Here is a 20,610-nt window from a genome sequence, read left to right as displayed (position 1 = left end):
TTACTAGGACAATTGATGGGACTCTTAATTTCAAAAATGTGACTCATGACCAGCCCACCCTTTTCTTTGATCACTGTGCCCCAGATTCATGTTGCTTCCCTATACAGGCATGTATTCTGCGGGGACTGATGGTGCTGCTTGTGTAGCAGAAAAGCAGCCTTTGGTCAACGCAGTCATATGTCTGCCCTGAGGATGGGTCTCCTGATTGTGGGGGGACCGGGAAATATCACTCTGTCAATTGGGATTGTGTAACCATTGCTGAGTGGGTCTCCAGTGGCAACTGTGACCACCACATTTCATTTCATTGTAATACCCTTAAGTCATGTAACCCGGTTGTCATCAGGATTTTGGACTAAACAAACTTGGAAAATGGGGAGGACCTGGGGAATTAGATTTTATGTTGTAGGAAGTAACCCCGGAGCCTTGTTTACTATTCAATGCACTCCAGTACCAAAGGATCTCATTCCCATTGGTCCCAACCCGGTTCTTAACCCACTTCTGGACATTGATCAAACTCTGCATGGGCCCCTTAACCCACACTCTACCATAACCCCTGCAGGTTCAGGGATTACTTTGGCAAACCCCAGGCTACATGCCCACTCTTATACTTTTCATGTTCTTGATGCTGTTTTCTCTTTCCTAAATTCCTCAGACCCCAGCCTAACTTCTGACTTCTGGTTTTGCTTGAACCCTGCCCCTCCTTATTTTGTTGGGCCAAGTTTAAATTCATCAAAGGGTTCGAGTGATCATGAAATTCACTATTGGAAGCCCACACTCATCACCACTGATCTCCCTGCCCGCTGTAACCTTGGCTCCCCCAAACTTACATTAGGGGATGTTCAGGGACAAGCCTGGTGTCTTAAATCTAGGGGCTACACCCTCCAGCAGTCATCTTATAAAAACCTTTGTGCTTCGGTGGTCAAGGTCTTTCCCAAACAGGAATTTTCACCAAATGTTTTCTTAGCCCCTAAAAATGCTTGGTTTGACTGTACCTTAGGCTTAACTGCTTGTGTACAGGAACGTCTCCTTGCTGGTAATTCCCCCGAATTCTGCATTTTAGTTCATGTCCTTCCACAGATATACATTTATTCAGGAGAAGGGGCCCGTGAACATTTTGGGCTACAAGCCTGCTATAAAAGAACTGTCCCCATTTTAGTCCCTATCTTAGTTGGCCTAGCCATAGCAAGTTCAGCAGCAGTGGGTACCACGGTCCTAGTACAAGGAAAGTCATTTTGAAGCCCTCACCTCCCAAGTCGACACAGATATCCAAGACTTGGAGAGCCAAATCTCCTACTTGGAGACCGCTCTAGATTCCCTGGCCAAAGTGGTTCTCCAAAACCGCCAAGGTTTGGATCTCCTGTTTCTCAAGCAAGGTGGCCTTTGTATGGCCCTTGGAGAAACCTGCTGTTTTTATGTCAACCACTCCAGGGTGCTTCGGGAATCTCTGGCTACTGTACGTCAATGCTTGACTGACAGAGAGGCTCATCATCAACAATCTATGTCTTGGTACCAATCCCTTTTTAATTTGTCCCCCTGGCTCACATTACTTGTAACTTCCCTTATAGGACCATTTGCTTTGTTGTTATTGGGGTTGCTATTGGTCCCATGCCTTATTAACTGCCTAACTGCCTATGTTAGACAAAGGATTCAAGTTGTTAAGCTGTTTGCCCTCCAAACTGCTTATGGTTCCTATACTCCCCTGGACTCAGTTGAGTCTGAGGTACAACTATGAACCAGTAAAAGAGGGGAGTGAAGTGACGACCAGAAATCATACACCAATGCCCCTTAAACCTGCTAGAGGGGACCCCTACTAGGTTCCTTGGAAACCACCTAATAGGCCCCAATAGTAAAGAAATGTTTCACCTGTGTTGCTAGAAACATGCCACAGATTCCCACGGATTCCAAGGCTTTGCTAAGGGATCATGGCTTCGCTTTACTTCAGTAGGAACAATACTAAGGCTTCGCTTCAATAGGAACAATACTAATGGCACTGCACCCCCTTAGAAACATATTCTGTTGCTAGCAACCACATTTTCTATAAAATTATGTCTAACAGAAAGCTTGCTGCTGTCTTTCCCTCTGAGAGGCAGTCACCAGCCAGTTAATAAACACTCCTATCAAATTATAATTGGTTTCACTGTCTTGCTTTCTCAGTTGTCCATTACAAATTAAAAAAAAAAACGATAGGAAAAGAATGAGCTAAAAAAAAAACCCATTTCTCCTCCCCTTCTCTAGTGCCTGACATACAGTAGATATTTAATAAATTCTTTTTGATTGATTGGTTGAAGATCCTTTGTGGAAACTGTTCTAAATGCTGAACTCAGCACACTTACTGTGGCTTATAGTTATTTATTTTATTTATTGCAACAGTAGCTACACAACTAATCCCGGTCCATCAATATTTGGCTGTGGGTTCAACAATTTTCCCCAAAAATAAGGGATGGTGAATGTTTGTATCCCAAAGGACCATAAAGAAGGGCCTGTTGAACTTCATGGTGACAGGGGGAGCCACTATGTTGCGCTGGACTTCTATGTCTGTGACGGCGGCTGCCACGGTGCCGTTCTCATTCACCTGAAGTGCTGCCTTGTGTAATACCTAGTAGAAGAAAGGGACACATTGTCACTCTGGGTAACCATTAATGTGGTTTAGCTGAAGGTAAGCTTCTAATAGAGAACCAAGGGCAGAATAAGACAGAGTGAGTCTACTTGGGATTTCTAGAACATGGGGCAAGTCATCATCAACTTGTTCCCATAGACTTGAAATTCACAGGAGATATAATTAGAAGGGACCCAAAGGGACCCCAAAGAACATCTGGCCTAGGTCTCTTATGGTACAGATATGGACACAGAAACCCAGAGAGGGAAAAGTGACTTTTATAAAGCCACTCAAGTAATAAGTCTCAGAGTCAGTATTTGAGCAAAACCATTCACTCAATAGCTAGGTGGTACAGTAAATAGAGGGCCTGGCCTGGAGTCAGAAAGACTCATCTTTGTGAGTTCGAATCTCATATCAAACACTTGCTAGTTTTGTGACCCTGGGCAAGTCACTTAACCCTGTTTGCCTCAGTTTCATCATCATCTGTAAAATGATCTGGAGAGGGAAATGGCAAACCATTCCAAATATCTCTGTCAAGGAAACCTGAAATGGGATCATGAAGATTGGGGCATGACTGAAATGATTGAATAACAAAAATCCATTCCACCATTGAAGATACAGTTTGAAAATATAAATCTTCTTGGGATTAATTCTAGATGGATTTAAGCAATGATGAGGGATTGGAATGAAGAAAGAGAGTAGTGGAGGCCTGGATATTTGAAGGATGCTGGAGGAACCAAAGAGAAGGGAAACAAGTCCATTATAGGAAAGCTGAGGTCACAAAAGACAGCATTTTAAACATTTCATTGTATGGGGAGGTCTGTTCCTAAAGATAATTTCCAAGAAACAAGTAGTAAAAAGAGAAAGAGAGAAGCAAGGGGTTGCACTTTAGAATAGATTAGAAGCATAGTAAGACAGAATCTAATGAAGTTTAGAAATCATCTAGTTCAATTTTCTCCTTTTGCTTATGTGAATATTTAGGGTCAGAGAGATGCAACCTGCCCATGGGCATCTAAAACTAGAAGTAGAGGCTGTATTAAGCATTTGGTTTCTCCAGGCTATATTTGAAAATTGAACCCCCTCTACACACACACACACACACACACACACACACACACACACACACACAGTGAAACTGTCTCTACAGGGGTTCCTAACCTGGGATATTTGAACTTGGATGACTATTTCAATACAATTACTTTCCTTTGCAATCCAATATATTTTATTTTCTGCATTTGAAAACATTATTCTGGGGAGTCCATAGACTTTACCAGAGGGGGTACAAAGATACAAATGATACAAAAAAGGTGAATATTGAGCTGGAAGCTTTGAATCTTTGATCCCGCATATGCATTTTGATTTAACACTCCCCTTGTTGTTGTTTTCCATCATTTCATTCATGTCTGAGTCTTTGTGACCCCATTTGGGTTTTTCTTGGCAAAGGTACTGGAGTGGTTTGTCATTTCTTTCTCCAGCTCTTTTTACAGATGAGGAAACTGAGGCAAACAGGATTAAGTGACTTGTCTAGGGTCACACAGCTAGCAAGTGTCTGAGCTGAGGTTTGAACTCGCAAAGATGAGTCTCCCTGACTCTATCCACTGCATCACCTAGCTGCTGTTCTTAGATGATAGACATACATAAGTATGTCTTGGTAATGATAGACATTACCAAGCTTATATCTGATATTTTCCAGCTTTGTGGGACCTGCAGGAGCTTGTGTTACCCTGACACAACCTTTAAGAACTTAAGATCAGGGGAGGCCAGGTGGCTCAGCGAGTAAGAGCACTGGCTCCAGTGTTGGGATGACCTGGGGATCAAATCCGGGCTCAGATACTTAGCACCACACCCAGAAATAACTGGCTGTGTAACCTTGAGCAAGTTACTTAACCCTGATTGCTTAAAAAAAAAACAACTTAGGATCATCTACATAATCCAAACTAGGACAAGAAGAAGAATTTAAAGGAGTTTTGATAGAATGATATCCACATATTCAATTCATTGATAAGTTCTATTATGCATATAAGTTCTATTTCTGTATTTTTAAATTTTAAATAAGTTGACCTATTTCAGTAAGGACAGAACATCCCTCAGAAATAAAATCCACGGAGTTGATTCACTTACCTTAGAAACTTGTAGTTTGAATTGTGTGGAAATGCCTGTGAGGTCTGCATCGTCAGTGAACACGTCTCTTATGCCAATTTTGGGAAGCAGTTGTTCAAGATCGTAAGTGGTGGAGATTGAGATCCTGGGCAGATAAATAGTCACCTTCCTGTTGGAAAAGAGACCCAGAAGAAGGGCAAAAAAGGAGATATAAAAGGAGAAATAAATAATAAAAGGAGAAATTAAAAGGAAAAGAGACCCAAACTCCAGGAGGAGCTGGAGTTTGCCACTTTACTTGCTGATTGCAAAATGATTCAACTCCACAAAGCAATGGACTCAATGGACCTTTTTGTTGTTTTGACTGACTCTTTGTGACTTCATTTGGGGTTTTCATTGGAAAAATTACTGGAGAGGTTTGCTATTTCCTTCTACAGCTAATTTTATAGATGAAGAAACTGAGGCAAACAGGGCTAAGTGACTTGCCCAGGATCACACAGCTACTAGTAAGTGTCTGAGTCTGGATTGGAACTCAAGAATATGAGTCTTCCTGACTCCAAGTCCAGTGCTCTCCCCATTGTACCACCTAGCTGCCTGTACAATGACCTTACCAACAACTTAAGCCAATATTGCTCATAGCCTGCTACTGCCCCAGAAAGGGTGGCATAGAAAGCCAAAATCCTTTCTGTAGCAATCATGGTCAAATTCTATATTGTCTTCAGTCCTGAGGGAAGGTAGGGAAAGATCTGTATGCTTCCCTGAGCAGAGCTAGGAAGCATAAAAATATGGGGTACCAAGATTATGGGTAACTAGGTGGCACAATGGATAAAGCACTGGTCCTAGAGATGGGACAGACCTGACTTCAAATCTGGTCTCAGATACTTCCTAGCTGTGTGACCCTGGGTAAGTCACTTAACCTTGTTTGCTTTAATTTCTTCATCTATAAAATAAGCTGGAGAAGGAAAGGGTAAAGCATTCCAGTATCTTTGCAAAGAAAACCCCAAATGGGTTTGCAAAGAGTCAGAAATGGCTGAACAACACCAGAAGGGGACTGCCTTTTCTTCTCATCCCAAAGCATCACAAAATTTCAGAACTAAAAGAGACTCGAGAGGCCATATTAATCCAACCTGTATTTAGATTGAAATCTAAATCCCCTCTGTAGGTCCTCTCCAACAAGTGGTAGAATAGAGCTTTGTGGGACCTGCCAGAGCTTGTGTTTAGGGTTTAACTGGTATGTGTGTGTGTGTAAATTGATGAACTTGTTTAAAATATATTTTGAAAACTGTATTTCAATTGAATTGGTTTTCTTTCTAATTCGATGTATTTTATTTTAGGCATTTAAAAACATTATTCTGACATCCTTTTCATAGGCTTCACAAGACAGCCAAAGGTATCCAGGAATTGCAAAAAGAAAAAAAAAAGAAAAGAAAAGGGTTAAGGATCCCTGCTCGATAAGGTGTCCACTGGTCTGGGTTATTGTAGCATGAATTACTATTTGGAACTTAATTGGACTACCGTGTTTCCCTGATAATAAGACCTATCCCGAAAATAAGCCCTCCCCTTACTGTGTAAGATTCCTCTAATTGAGATTGCTACTGTAGTGAAGGTGATCCCCTGCGCTACACGCTACATTATGGTACCCTCTGTATGCACCGTCCCCCCCCCCATGAAACGCACACCACGCTCCAAGCTGCATCCAATCAGAGCTGCAGCAGTGAGTGCGTCATCCTGTTCTTCCCCAGTGATTTGCTTATTGAATAAAGGTACATTTTTTTGTTCACATTTAACTGTTTATTAAAATTGCTGTCAATGTTCATTAAAATAAGCCCTCCCCTGAAAATAAGCCCTCTGGTGTTTTTCTGTCCAAAAAAATTAATAAGACAGTGTCTTATTATCGGGGAAACACGGTAGGTGACCTTTGAGGTCCTTCCAGTTCTGAGATCCTGTAATTATTTGGTCTGCATGAGCTTCTCCTTGAAGACTTCCTAGGGTGGGGAAGGAGACCACTGTCTTCCGGAGCAGCCTTTTGGATAGACCTACTCGTTAGGAAATTTGAGCCAAAACCTGACTCCCAGAGCTTTGCTGGTCACAGAGTAACATCTAATAGTCACCTTTTAATTGATTACAAGTATCTACATTAATTCCAAGTTAAGCCCCTTGCAGAAATAAAAAGCGCTCCTAGTGATGATGCTGTTTCAGTCACAGAATATTTTTTAACCGGCTCCTTTTCAATTCTTGCAAATTGAAACTTTCCCTTTTTGGTACTAGCTTCTATTTTTATAGTATTTTAAAGTTTGCAAAGCCTTAGGAAGAGCAAGTATGATTCCATTTTAGGTGTGTGGAAAGACACCAAGAAGCTAAGGGATTGCCTAATGTCACAGTACTGGAAGTATAAACGAGGGGCTTAATCTTATGTACATTATCTCATGTGATTCTCACAGAAACCCTGGAAGGTCAGACGTATGGATATTTTGTCCATTTTACAAATGAGAAAACTTAAACCAAGAGATTTAAATGACGTGCTCAAAGCTGTACCAATAGTAAGTGCCAGAAGCCAAATTTGAACCCAAGTCCCTCCTAACTCCAAATCCACTTATTTTTTCCTCTTTGAAATCCCTCTGTTCCATTTAAAATCTGATACAAATTTAAATGTTCACTATTATAACTCCCTAAGGAAAAGAACAAGAGACCATGTAAAGGTTTATGGTGGATATAAGAAGTCTATGGCATATTATTTATGATGGTGGTATCTCATCAAGCGTATGTATAGCTGGAAAAGTGAGTAAATCAGTCATAGAGCAAGAGTAAAGAATAACAGGTGGGAAGCCTAAGGGCTGGGTTGTTTTACCCAAAGTGTTCAAAGAAAGGGAGAAAGGATCTCTAAGGGGTTACTGGATCCTCTATGGACGATTTGCAGATGGATGGGATTTGCATAGGATGAGAAGGAATGGATGATTTCAGTCTGTAGCCGTGTGAGGAGGGTCTACACCCATGGTTATCAGTCAGAACAAAGGATTCTGAGTCACACCTGACTCTGATAGTAGAAACTATGGGTCCCCAGGCAAGTACATTATCTCCTCTAGTTCTAAAAGAATTATTGTGAGAATCAAATGAGTAATGCATACAAAGTGTATTGCAAGCTGGAAATCCCCACTATACTCTACACTCTAATTCCTTAGCTTTGTCTTAGCACATTAATCATACCTTACCAAACCCTAACCTTGGATTACACCCACTATCTACACTTTCACTCCTCGACATGCTGCTGAATAGCCTTAGAGAAAGATCATCTTCTGATTGGGTCCACTACAAATTTATGTTTTATAATCTTAACAGGGCCCTCACTGAAGCAAGGCAATACTTTTGTGCTTCTTTTCACCACAATGGCTATGTTCAACTTCTTCATCTCTCCTCTGAACTTCCTTCAGTACCCTGTCCCCAATCCTCTAAGCTGAGGACCTTATCTCATACTTCACTGAAAAAACTGAGGCCATTTGACAAGAGTTCCCCCTTCTTCCCTCCTCTTCCTTGTCTTGAATCACTCCTTCTCCATTATCTCCTCCTTCACCTCTATTTCACATGAAGAGGTGGCCCTTCTGCTTGCTGAGAAAAACGCTTTTACTTGCACCAGTGATTCCATTCCATTCCATCTTCTTCGGAAGACAGCTCCCTCTATTATCTCAAAATTTTCATGAATCTTTAATCTCTTCCTATCTATTGACTGCTTCCCAATTGCCTTCAAGCATGCCCATGTCTCCTCCACCCACTGGATCCCACCACCTCTGCTGGCTATTGACCTCTAGCTCTCCTTCCCTTATAGACTGAACTCCCTGAGAAAGCCCTCTACAATTTGTGCTTACACATCTCCTTTCACTCTCTGCAGTCTGGCTTTCAGCCTCATCATTCAATTGATACTGCTCTTTCTGAAGTCGCACATGATTTCTTAGTTGCTAGATCTAACAACCTTTTCTCAGTCCTCATCCTTTTGGGTCTTTCTGAAACTTTTGCTATGGTTACCTGCTTTCCCATGGATATTCTCTTCCCTTGAACTTTTTGGGACACTGATCTCTCCTAGTTCTCCTCCTACCGTCTGGCCATTCTGTTCCAGTCTCCTTCACTGGTTCTTCATCCAGGGCATGCACACTAATAGTGGGTGAATGTCCCCTAAGGCTTCGTTGCAGGCCCTCTCCTCTTCCCTCTCTATAGTATCTTATTTGGAGATCCCATCTCCTCCCATGACTTCAATGATCATCTCTAAGTAGACTATTATTGGACTTACATAGTCAGTCCAATGTCTCTCCTGGTTTTAAGTCACCAACTATTTCTTGCATATCAATATGTCCCATTGGCACGTCACACTCAACACGCCTAAACTCAACTCATGATATTTCCCTTGTACTCTTCCTTTTCCCAGCTTTTTTTATTCCTGTCAAGGGCACCACCAACCTTCTAGCAACCCAGGTCCATCACCTCAGAATCATCCTTAATTCTTTTCTTACACTAACTGCACATATCTAATTCATTGCCGTCTTATTCTTTCTATCTTCTATTTTCTATGCTATTGTTCATTCATTTTAGTTGTTCCCAACTCTTTGTGACCCCATTTGGGGTTTTCTTGGCAAAGACACTGGAGTGGTTTGCCATTTCCTTCTCCAGCTCATTTTACAGATGAGGAAACTGAGGTCAAAAGGATTAAGTGACTTGCTTAGGGTCACACAGCTAATAAGTATCTGAGGCTGGATTTGAACTCAGGTCTTCCTGACTCCAGGTCCTGACCTCTATCTACTGTGCCTCCTAGCTGCCCTCTACCTTCAACACATCTCCTATGTGTCCCTTTATCTCCCTTCACACAGTGTAGGCTCATATCACTTCACACTTGGACTACTGCAGTAGCCTGTTGGGTGATCTTCTTTCCTCAAGTTTCTCACTACTCCAGTTTATTCTTCACCCAAATGCCAGTGTAATCTTAAGCAACCATGCCATTCCAGATTCCCCACTTAATAAATTCCTATAGCTCCCTGTTACTTTCAGGATCAAATATAAAATCCTCTGGTTTTTAAAGTTTTTCACAATATAGTCTCTTCCAACTTTTTTCAATCTTCTTATGCTTTACTCCCCTCCATGTACTCTGCAATCCAGAAACGTTGGCCTTCTTGACTCTCCCTTTTCCTGGTTGTCCCCCACATATGCAGTGCTGTACCTCCCTGTTTCCACCTCCTGGCTTCCCTTTTCTCTAGACTCAGTTAACATCCCATCTTCTGCAAGAGTGTTTTACTCTTTACTCCCTCTACTCTACCAACTGCTAGTGTTTTTCCTTTTGGGTTACCTCCCATTTATACTATGAATATATATGAATATTATATTATATATAATATATATGAATATCTCATATATACATGGCTGGTTTTATGTTGTCTCTACCATTAAAATATGAGGGCAGGGACTGTGTTTTTTTCCCTTTCTTTGCATCCTTAGTGTCTATCATAGTGTTTGGCATGAAATAAACACTTAGCAACTTAACTTGTGACTTGTTTGCTCGATTATAGCTGTTAGCTATTAGCAGTCCTATGATGATACCTTTTTTCTGTAAATCTAGGAGACGATGTTTCTCTTTGGGCGATTATAGCATCCAGTGCCTGCTCTAATTTGTCTTCATCTGGTAGAATTAAAATTAACAGGGCTTTCCCCTCATAGGGCAGGATAACCATGGAAGAGAAGACGTCATCGTCACGGTGGTAGTACAGTTTTTCCCTTTTCATCATCATTGGCACTTGCACTGTTGTGTTCTTATCCACATAAAAGTCCTGCAGCTCAGTAAGGGTAGAATTAAAAGAGGTCTCCCAGTTTCCTACAGAAACAACAAAGAACAAATCATTGTGTAACCTTGTGAATTGGGAATGTTGCATGCTGGAGGATCCAGTTAGTATTCAACTGAGTTCAAAGAATACTTTTTTACTAAGTGCCTACCAGTCTATGGAGAATCCTGTGTCAGACCTGGAAGGAGATGAAACACCTCATGGAGATTACAGTCTAACAGAGTAGACAGGACATACCTACTCACAGAAATAGCTATATGCAAAATGTGTCAATAAGAGCATAGAAGAAGTGCCATTAAAATACTCCTTGAGCTTCCTAATTTATACTATATGGACCAAAGAAAGCTCCTTGGAAGTGGTGGCATTTGAGCTGGGTCTTAAAATAGGTGCAGAATCTTCATGGGCAGAGATGTGGGGGGAGGCCTTCCAGACTAAGAAGATGGAATGAGCAAAAAAAGTATAAAGTATATAAGTGGTTCATTTTGGTTAGAATTTAAGGGAGAGTGAAATGAGGTCGGAAAGGCAGGCTGGCACAATAACGTGAAGGGCTGCCTTGAAGGATGGGACTTATGAGGGACAATTTCTGCTTTCTTGCCAAATTGCTTTTACCCTTGCTTATTGATCAGTTGTAGTAGCTTGTCTGTCCTGTATCTATTACTTTGAGTTTGGAGCTCATTAAACTACAGTAAACCATGGTGGGTTGAAGAAATATATTTTATTTAACATTTGTAAGTAGGGACAAATTAAAGGAGTGTTCCTTATTCTAAGAAGGGGGCCATTTGAATGGTGGCTTAGAGTGGGTCGGAGGTAGAACCAACTCTATTATGTCTCTGTAATGTGATTAGTGCTCAATTAGAACTTAATTAGTGGATATGGCTTATTCTGTTGGATAACTACACAAGTCTACATTTTCCTAGATGATAAATGGTACTTGCCTATAGAGAGAGACAGAACTGAGAGACAGAAGATCAAGAACTCTCTGGTAACCACAGAGAACATAGCATTGACTCAGTATCTCTGTCCTGATGGGCATGCACAAAACCAGAAGGGTGGGTATGAATGGCTATTAGTGTCACCTGGTGGTTAAACCTCTAGTATAAAATATACTCTTTACCTTGGAATATAGAGTTCTCTGTAGACTTTCTCCTACTCACTCTTCAAGCATTATTTAATATTATTCCCCTTCAACACTCTATGCTAACCAAATTGAGTTATTAGCTTTTCCTCAAACTCAGTATTCCAATTTCTGCTTCCATGCCCCATGCCTAGATTTCATTCCCATGTCACCTTTACTTCTTAGAATTTTAGCTTCTGCTTTAGCTTCAGGTACTACCTTCAGTGGGAAAATTTTCCTCATCCTTTAATGCTTTCTCCTTCAAATAACTCATTATTTATTTGTCTATGTGTCATACCCCCCATCAGAATATAAGCTCCTTGAGAACAGTTTGTTTTTCAAAATTGTCTTTATATCTCTAGCAATTACTGTGTCCTGAACATTGCATGTCCTGAACATACATGTTCACTGGATTGGACTGAAGACTAATTGATAACAGAATTAAATTTGAATAGGCCTTTCTTTGATTAATAAAATACTTATGTAGGCCTAGATTCAATGTAGACTTGGTGCCTTCATAAAAGACAATCCTATGACACTAGGGAGTCATGTAGAGAAATGTGACTCTTGGTTGACTGAGATACTACTGAGAGAGAATAGATAAGGGACAGAGTGCCAGGTACAGATTTTAAATGGTGAACAGTAAACCCTCAGGGGCCACATTCACATTGGGGAAAGCCAGCACCTTAATATTTCTCGTGATTCCTAGAACTTTCATCCCCTGGAGATTGGTAGGAGTCAACTTACTGGGTAAGACTGTTGAATCTCACCCAGCTGAAATTTCCTCTAACTCATGGCTCATAAAGCCTCTTAACTCAAGTATTCTGTTGCCTAAATGAATCTATATGACTTCCTTGATTACTATTTTACCTACTTGCTTTGATAAATAAGTTTACTTGATATTCAGGATTGTCTTTTGTGTAATAAGTATATAGTGTTGTGACTCAGCTGGATAATATTAAATTGACAGTTACCCTACAGGTGTGGGGTGGACCTCTCTCTCTCTCCTGCCATCTCCTGCTCCTGGGTATACCATGTAGCACAGGCAGGCATGAAGAAAAAATTTATTTGACCAAGGAAAGTAGCTTTTTTTTCCTGAACCCCCCAAAAGAATCATTCCTCTGTAGCTCCAATAGCTGATGTATAATAAATAGCTAAAACTCCACACCCAGTGTCCCACTACAACCCACAAAGGCAGAGCTCCATTCTCCCTGGAGTTATGGGATGTATTATTTCTATATCTACCTCTATATATCCATGTTACAGGCAGGCTGCCAAGTGTCTGTTACAGTTAAAAAGTCCTGTCTACTCATAAACCACAACAAATCACAAAGATCAATGACTTCATTTTGAGAAAATACTTTTCAGCTTTATAAAGGTATTCATTCTAAGTTCCCTTTAAATAGTTTTACCCATATAATATGAATATATCCATCAGAACATAGAATTACAGGATTTAGAACTGCAAAGACCTTGAAAATGTTTCTCCTCATTTTACTGAGGAGAAACCTGAGTCCCATAAAGGTAAAGTGATTTGCCCATAGTCACTGTGGGTAGTATGCAGCATTGTCATGATCAACCCATATCCTCTGCCTTCAAACTCAGGACTATTTCAACTATATAGTGCTGTAGTTCTTGAATAAAGGAAAGGTTATCAGACAGACAGAGAAACTTAAGTTAAAGCATTAGGTGTCCTTGTCCATTAGAGTCAATTTGGAATTTTTTTAAAAAATTAAAAAATGATTAAAATAGTTGGTCTGAAATTAAACATATTAACTCTTATAGATAATATAGATTAAAAGGAAATTTTGATCTATAATCATTTGATTTGTATGTAATTTTCAAGAGCAGAGCTATATTATATAAATTGAGATACAGGTGTATTCAAAATTGGGAACGTGAAGGAAATGCTGATACATACAAGAAATCTTACCCTTAAAAAAAATGTGGTTTATGAGAACCATTACAGTGGTGGGGTCTAGATGCTTGATTAATTCTGGAATTTTTCCATGTGTTTTCTTATCTACATAATCATTAATCTGCTTCTTAGCATATTCAGAATCTCTGAAGTTTGTCGTAAACACTTCTGCTGCATACAAGTTCTTGACGTCATCTAAGAATGTTTGGAGCGGTTCCAGCTGATCATTAATAAAAAGGCCATTGCCACTTTCCAGCTGACCTTTGCCCTCTGTAGTGTTCAGTAGCTGAACAAGATCTTGGAAACCTTTGTGGATCTCCCTTTCCTGAAGCTCTGTGAGATTAAAACTCAACCCCTCCAAAAGGTTAGTTAGGGTGGCTGTTTTGGCCCCCAGGGAGAGCATGGCAAAGGCAGTGGCAATGCTCACTGGAGAGAAGAAGACATTCTTGTGAGGATTTTCCGAAACCAACAGCTTTAACAATCTTCTAGCAAATTCAGAATTTGCTAGCCTTATTTTACCATAGGCCAGTCCACAGTTTGCCTGAGGACTCTGATCTTCAGTGGCAGGCTGCTCTTGGCAGAAAATAGCTTTTGGAATCCAGGCCACTAGCAGGAGCAGGTAGAGGGGCAGATGCATTTTCCTTAGCAACATTTCTAAAATAAGTAAAAAGAGAGAATGACATTATGGTGTTGGTTAAAATGTCTGGCTTCTGTAACATGAAGGGCTTTGACTGAGCTCTGTGCAATGTGAACGCATGCATTTTGTGGATTTACTGACCAAGACTGAGTGCTGAAAAAGGAAAAATTACATCTGAAATAGTGGATCCTTAATTCATAAGAGAAGAGATGGAGGCAGAGATGTACCTAGGGTGGACTGGTTGGGGCTTTGTTGGAGGCACCAGTATCTGAAGGGGGCAGTGCTTCCTCCCTGTTAGGGTCTGGAGGCATATCTTGCTATCTCATGCCCCTAGGGAATTGGGGTGGAATGGTTTCCTGAGGAAGGTAAGTGTTGGTAAATATTTAACAACCAGCTCTGTTAAAAAAAAAAAGTATGCAGGACATACTTTAAAACTTAAATTGCATCATTAATATTTTCTCTACCAATTTCTTAAGTCTGGACAATCAACAAAATAATAAATCAGCCTTTGATTTGTAGCATTTACTAGCTTCCAAGGTTTAAATGCTCACATTGAAAGCCTGTATGAGATAGTTCAGCAAACCCCTAGGAACCAGAATCACCTGTAATTAATGCTGGGGCAGAAAAGAATGGGGACAGATATGGAGGACACTGTGTCCTCCAGATGCCAGGAAATAGAGGTAGGGCTTTTCTGGGGGCGGTAGAGAAACATTTCTTAATCAGGTGTTGCACAAACAGAGGCCTTTTTGTTGTTGTTATTCAGTCATTTTCAGTCATAACCCCTTTTCGGGGTTTTCTTGGCAAGGATATTGGAGTGGTTTGCTTTTTCCTTCTCCAGTTCATTTTACAGATAATAAAACTGAGGCAAACAGGGTTAGGTGACTTGTCCAGGGTCACACAGCTAGTAAGTGTTTGAGGTCAGATTTGAATTTAGGTCTTTCTGACTCCAGCTGTGGTACTTTATCCACTGTGCAACCTAGTTGCCCCCAAACAGAGTTGTAGGCAGGGAAGGGAGATCATAGGAAGGGGCCTTAGCAATCATAGAGTTCAACCACTTCATTATATAGTTCAGAAAACTGAGGCCTGCACAAGAAAAGAAACTTATCTAAGGTCACATGGGCAATGAATAATGAGTAATAAAGCTGGGATTTGTAAGTACACACAATCTTTGACTTTTGCCAGCCATATCAGCTCAAGGACCAACACTGGATTAAAGACCCATCTCATCTCAATTAGCCTGTGGATGCAGGAGGAGGGGACACCTCAAACATAGGAGAATATGGGGAAAGGGGAAGGAATTCAAGAGGAAAAGCCTGAAGAAGGGAGATGGTGTCTTAGGTCATATCTTCCTTTGGAAGCCTCTGCCTCATTTATGCTGGAGACCTTCCTTTCCCTCAGAGTTTTGTACTACTGAGCTTCTTAAACTTTCTAGTAGGATAGAGTCTGTGGCAAAGAGAGGTTGTTGTTCAGCCATTTAGTTGTGTCTGACTCTTTGTGACCTCATAGACTTGTCTACGGGGTTTTCTTGGCAGAGATACTGGACTGGTTTGCTTCTTCTAAGAACCTGAATCAAATATGGGTTAAATGACTTGCCCAAGGTCACACAACTAGTAAGTATCTGAGGCTGAATTTGAACTCAGATCTTCCTGATCCCAGGCCCAGTGCTTTATCCATTGCATCACCTAGCAGCACCTGGTAGAGAGAGGGCTGGCCTGGAATGAGGATGGAAGGGAAAGGAATAGACATTTATATAATGCCTACTAGACACAGGCACAATGCTAAGTGCTTTACAGATATCTCCTTTGATCCTCACAATAACCCAGGGAGGTGGGTGCTTTTATTATCCTCATTTTACAGTTGAGGTAAATGAGGAAAACTGAGGTTAAGTGACTCGCCCATTTATAGCTAGTAAGTATCTGAAGCCATATTTAAGCTCAGATCTTCACAACTCTAGACTCAGGGCTCAGTACACCACATGCCACTTAGCTACCCCAGTGGATGGAGAACTGTGTGGTGAGCTGAAGAGGCATTTCACCGAGTATATTTCAGGGGGGCAGAGTGTTTGAGAAGCTGTCAGTGTGTCTCTTGAAGTAACTTAGTCCCAGAAGAAAGGATAAGGTAGAGTGGAAAACTGTAGCGGCAGTGTGATCTTGAAAAGGGGGCTGGTTGATACCAAGCTCTAGTATTGTTGTAAAGAAAGGTTGTTGAGGGGCAGCTATGTGGTGCAGTGAATAGAGCACTGGCCCTGGAGTCAGGAGGACCTGAGTTCTGATCCTGCCTCAGACACTTAACACTTACTGGCTGTGTGACCCTGGGCAAGTCACTTAACCCCAGTTACCAGTTGCCCTGCCTTCCCCCCTCCAAAAAACAAAAGCCAAAAAAAAGAAAAAAAAGAAAGCTTGCCAAGGGAGAAAAGTAGAGGGAAAGTCTGGAATTGGCAGTGAGGTGTGGGTAATATTCCTCCTTCTCCTCTTTCTCCTGACCCAGTGTATCAGAAGACCTGAAAGAAAGAACATGTAATTCCAGAGTGGCCAGGCATGTGGTATGTTTGAGGTGGAGTCAGGCAGTGGCATGCTGGATCTGACTCATCTGATGACAAGAACCAATTGTTAAATTTGCATATATACTGCAGAAATCAGCAAAGGCTACAAATCAGGGATTGTTTTTTGTTGATGATTGTCTAGCCATAAGAAAGAGATGGAGAAAATTCTAATAATTCAAGTTAAACTTAAAAGTGTGTAAAGTTTTTTTAGAGAGCTGGTTGTTAAACATTTACTAGCATATTCCTGGATCCAAATTTCTATAAGTGCTAGAAGATGTATAGTGTGAGGTCATGACTAAGAAAAAAGAAATTTTGCTCACAGTACAACAGGGCTTCCAGAAGGTTCTATGAAAGGGGAAGGAACAGCAGGGTAGAACTGAGGTGGATGGGGATGAGGAATTAGGGTCTGGTAGTGTGAGAAGGGAATTTTTGCTTGGGCAGCCTGAGACACCAAATCACAGGGACTCAAATGAGAAGAGAGTTTGTGAATCATAAGACAGGGGATTTTTCTCACAGTTCCCTTTGTACCTCAGCTGCCCCAGGTGCCAGAATTCCTAGTTAAAACTCTGATAGAGAATAGAGGTCAGGGATGAGGGTTAAAATTAAGCAAAATTGTTACATTGCTATCAGGAAGGCTTATCTTTTGTCCTCTCCATGATACTCCAGAGTACACTGACCCTGTCCTTGTTTTCTCTTTCCATGTTTATTTGTAATCTGCTCTCAGGGAATTCTCATTCATTGAGGTTCAGATAACTGGAAATAGCTTGTGTGGCTCCCCCTCCTCCCAGTGGGTTTTTAATGAACAAGGATCAAAACCCAAGCTAAAGGGCTGAATCTCTAAAAAGCAGACTTGCAAGTGCTTTGCTTGGTGATCTCTAAGGAGCCTTCCAGCTCTGCAAGTCCATGATTCTATCCTCAGGCAAAATGTGGTCAATATTTAACCAGCAAAAGAAAGAAGTTGGTGTCATGATCCATAGAAATTAAAGGGGGGATGGTTCTGCCTTTTAGAACTTGGCATCCAAAATTTGGTGTAGGGCAAAAAATAAAACAAAAAACAAACACAAAAACAAAACAAAAAACCCCAACTACTACCACTGATAGTATGGATGCCAATATGAATATATGCCCTAAAACCAAAGATATCATATCCCTTTGTATGATACTGGTCAAAATTAACTTGGAGAAAGCCAAATACAACTCTAGAATCATTCCAGTTAACCAAGGAAGTTGGAAATAGGTTAAAGCTTAAAGTTCCATTAGGGAAGAAGGAGGAGACTGTTCTGTGGAGAACAGTGAAGGCTCTCACTGTCTGATGGGATCTTATTGTCTACATACAACCCTGAATATTTGACTGGGAAGGGTCCCTAGAATGCCTTTAGTTCAACCCTGTCATCTTTCAGAGGAGAAATCTGTGTTGTGGGGAATTAAAATAATTTGCCCAATTTTGTAAAAAGAGTTATAGAAAGAGCTGAGACTAGAAATGACTAGACTAATGATTTTCCCCTAGAATTGCTTTTTGGAAAGGATCTTCAAAGGAAAACAACCAACCAACCAAACTTAGACAAGAAAATTATAATTCATGAGGTTATGTTATAGTCTAAAGTTATGCCAACAGTTATATTAATCTTTGATTATGGGTCAGAATGAAAAGAATATAATTAGAGTTAGAAGGGACCTAAGAAAGAATTCATCTACTCCATGTCTTCTTAACCTTGGCTATTTATAGTTTTTTTTTAAAAAAAAAGGAAAAACAAAAGCAAACTTTACTGTATTCCAATAGAATTGGTTTTCTTTGTAATCTTATGTATTTTACTTTATGCATTTAAATGTATTATTCTGAGAAGAGACCTATAGTTTTCATTAGACTTGCCAAAGAGGTCCATGACACAAAAAAAGGTTAAAAAGTCCTCATCTAGACCACCTCCTATTAAAACATATATCCTGTTTACAATGTCCTCAATGATTGAACAGCCATTTTCTGCTTAAATAACTTTACTAAAGAAATACTCACTATTTCCCAAGGTCTGCTATTTCATTTGGGGGCTTCCTGTATATAAAGTTATCTTAATGTTGAATTGAAATCTGCCCTCACATAGAAGTGGAGGGAGCCAAAACATTCCCTTTTGGTGTGTCTTTTGGGACTATGCCCAAGTTTGGAAGTCTTGTCCACCAAGGAAAAACTTACAGGTATTGGAAATGATATGATATTTTCAGGTATGGGAAGTATTAGCAAGGTATGGCACATGTTGAATGAGACAATTGCTTCTTGTTACTTATCCACTCCTCTACCATCTACCTCTGATTTTTTTCCTCTCCCTACACTTTCTTTTCAAATTTTTCTACCTGTTTTGTTCCTCCTATTCTCTTGCTTCCTTTTTTTTGACCCCTTTGTTTTCCTCCTTTAATGCTTATGTTAATTTGTACTATCCAAAGATTTTACTTAGTCCCAAAAAGTAATATCACTGGACTCTGGTATATGACTACCAATGGTGTATTTTCACAACCCAAAGGACATTTCTCTTCTTTATTTCTATTGTCTCAAGATCTTGGAATGGTCACACCCATTCTGGGTCCATACCAGAGATTCCATTCCTATTTTTCATAGACCTAGAAAGTTAGTTACAATCTCAAGTGGCCCCTTTGTTTTACACTAAACCAAGATTGCCTTAGCTCAAGCCTGATGTCTCGAAGATCTTTCAAGCCACCTCAAATCACTTGATGTTATCTAGGTGTTTCCAGGGGAGCCATGGATTGAAACCCTGTTGCTCGAATACCCTAAAATGTTGTTATTTTCCTCATTAATATAGACTAGCTAAGGGTTGAAGGTCTTCTTCTACTAAGTTTCACTTTGATGTTGTATACATCCATAAATCAGATGTGGTGACTTGGTTGGCTTTTTCTGGTGCTATGACTTTGGGTACTGACGTATGAATCCAGTACCTGTGTCAGTCTAGTGCTATCATTCATGAAGAGAGGAATCCGGGTTGAATTCAAGGAATTGGTTAGCGCAGAGTGGTTCAGCGAACTTGACTCCATGGTATCCTATGGTTCTGAGCACTTTCTGTATGTCTAAGATATCTGACAATAAGAGAAGTGGGACTTCTCCCTGTCTTGATGAGATTAAAAAGAGACTCTACTTGTATTTAGACATTGCTTGACATGCTTTTTGGTTTGCAAAATGGTTTACAAATATTCTTTCATTTTACCTCACAATAATCCTGGGAGGTGGTGTTATTCTTTTCATTTTGCAGATGAGGAAACTGAGGCAGACAGAGGTTAAATGACTTGCTCAGGGTTATACAGCTAGTAAGTGTTGGAGGCTGGATTTGAACTCAGGTCTTGCTGACTCTAGGTCCAGCATACTATCCATTGGGCTACTCAACCTACACATTTTTTTTTTCTTTTGACACCTTTCAGTTCTTGCCCTAAACCTACCTTACAGGCCAGAAGATCAAAAGAGATGATGTATGTAAGTCACTTTGTAAACCAGAAAGTAGCATATAAACATCAGATTTATTGTCATTATTTTTACTCCAACATCTAATTGGAGAAGATTTATTTCGTTGATTGTATGGAAACTTTTCCCTTGTGTCTTTGCTTTGAGGTCACCTCCTTGTCTAGTTTCCCCTAACATTTTCCCCTTTAACCCCGGACTACAGCCTTTGACCCTCCTCTTCCAAATCTTTGCTATAACTGAAAAAGAGGTTGTAATTTTAATTCTTAGTTTTCCTCTAAATGAATCATGAGGCAATTTGTCAAATAAAATGTGACTCCTATACAAATTTATACTTTTATAATGGATTGTTTTTGCTAATGAAATGAGATTCAGATACATTCCAAAAATAATTGTTTTATGTTCATTGTTTTGGAACTGTTTTATTGATTAATAA

The 20,610-nt window shown here is 40.3% G+C and overlaps 1 protein-coding gene across 1 annotated transcript; it reads right to left on the bottom strand.

Moving 5' to 3' along the window:
- Positions 1-2,395: 2,395 nt before the first annotated feature.
- Positions 2,396-14,193, bottom strand: LOC138174103 (alpha-1-antiproteinase 2-like). The gene is made up of 4 exons (XM_069104272.1): positions 13,557-14,193; positions 10,271-10,541; positions 4,718-4,865; positions 2,396-2,596 (listed from the first exon to the last, which is right to left on the bottom strand). Exons 1-4 carry the CDS (start codon positions 14,191-14,193, stop codon positions 2,396-2,398), a joined length of 1,257 nt encoding a protein of 418 aa, XP_068960373.1.
- Between the last annotated feature and the right edge of the window lie 6,417 nt (positions 14,194-20,610).

This window comes from Petaurus breviceps, unplaced genomic scaffold (genome assembly GCF_028583685.1).
Source record: "Petaurus breviceps papuanus isolate PSGF00001 unplaced genomic scaffold, PetGlider_PUasm1.0 685, whole genome shotgun sequence".
Taxonomy (NCBI): Eukaryota; Metazoa; Chordata; class Mammalia; order Diprotodontia; family Petauridae; genus Petaurus; species Petaurus breviceps.
The sequence above is the reverse complement of the archived record's forward strand: the minus strand, read 5'-3'. Positions and strand labels throughout refer to the sequence as shown.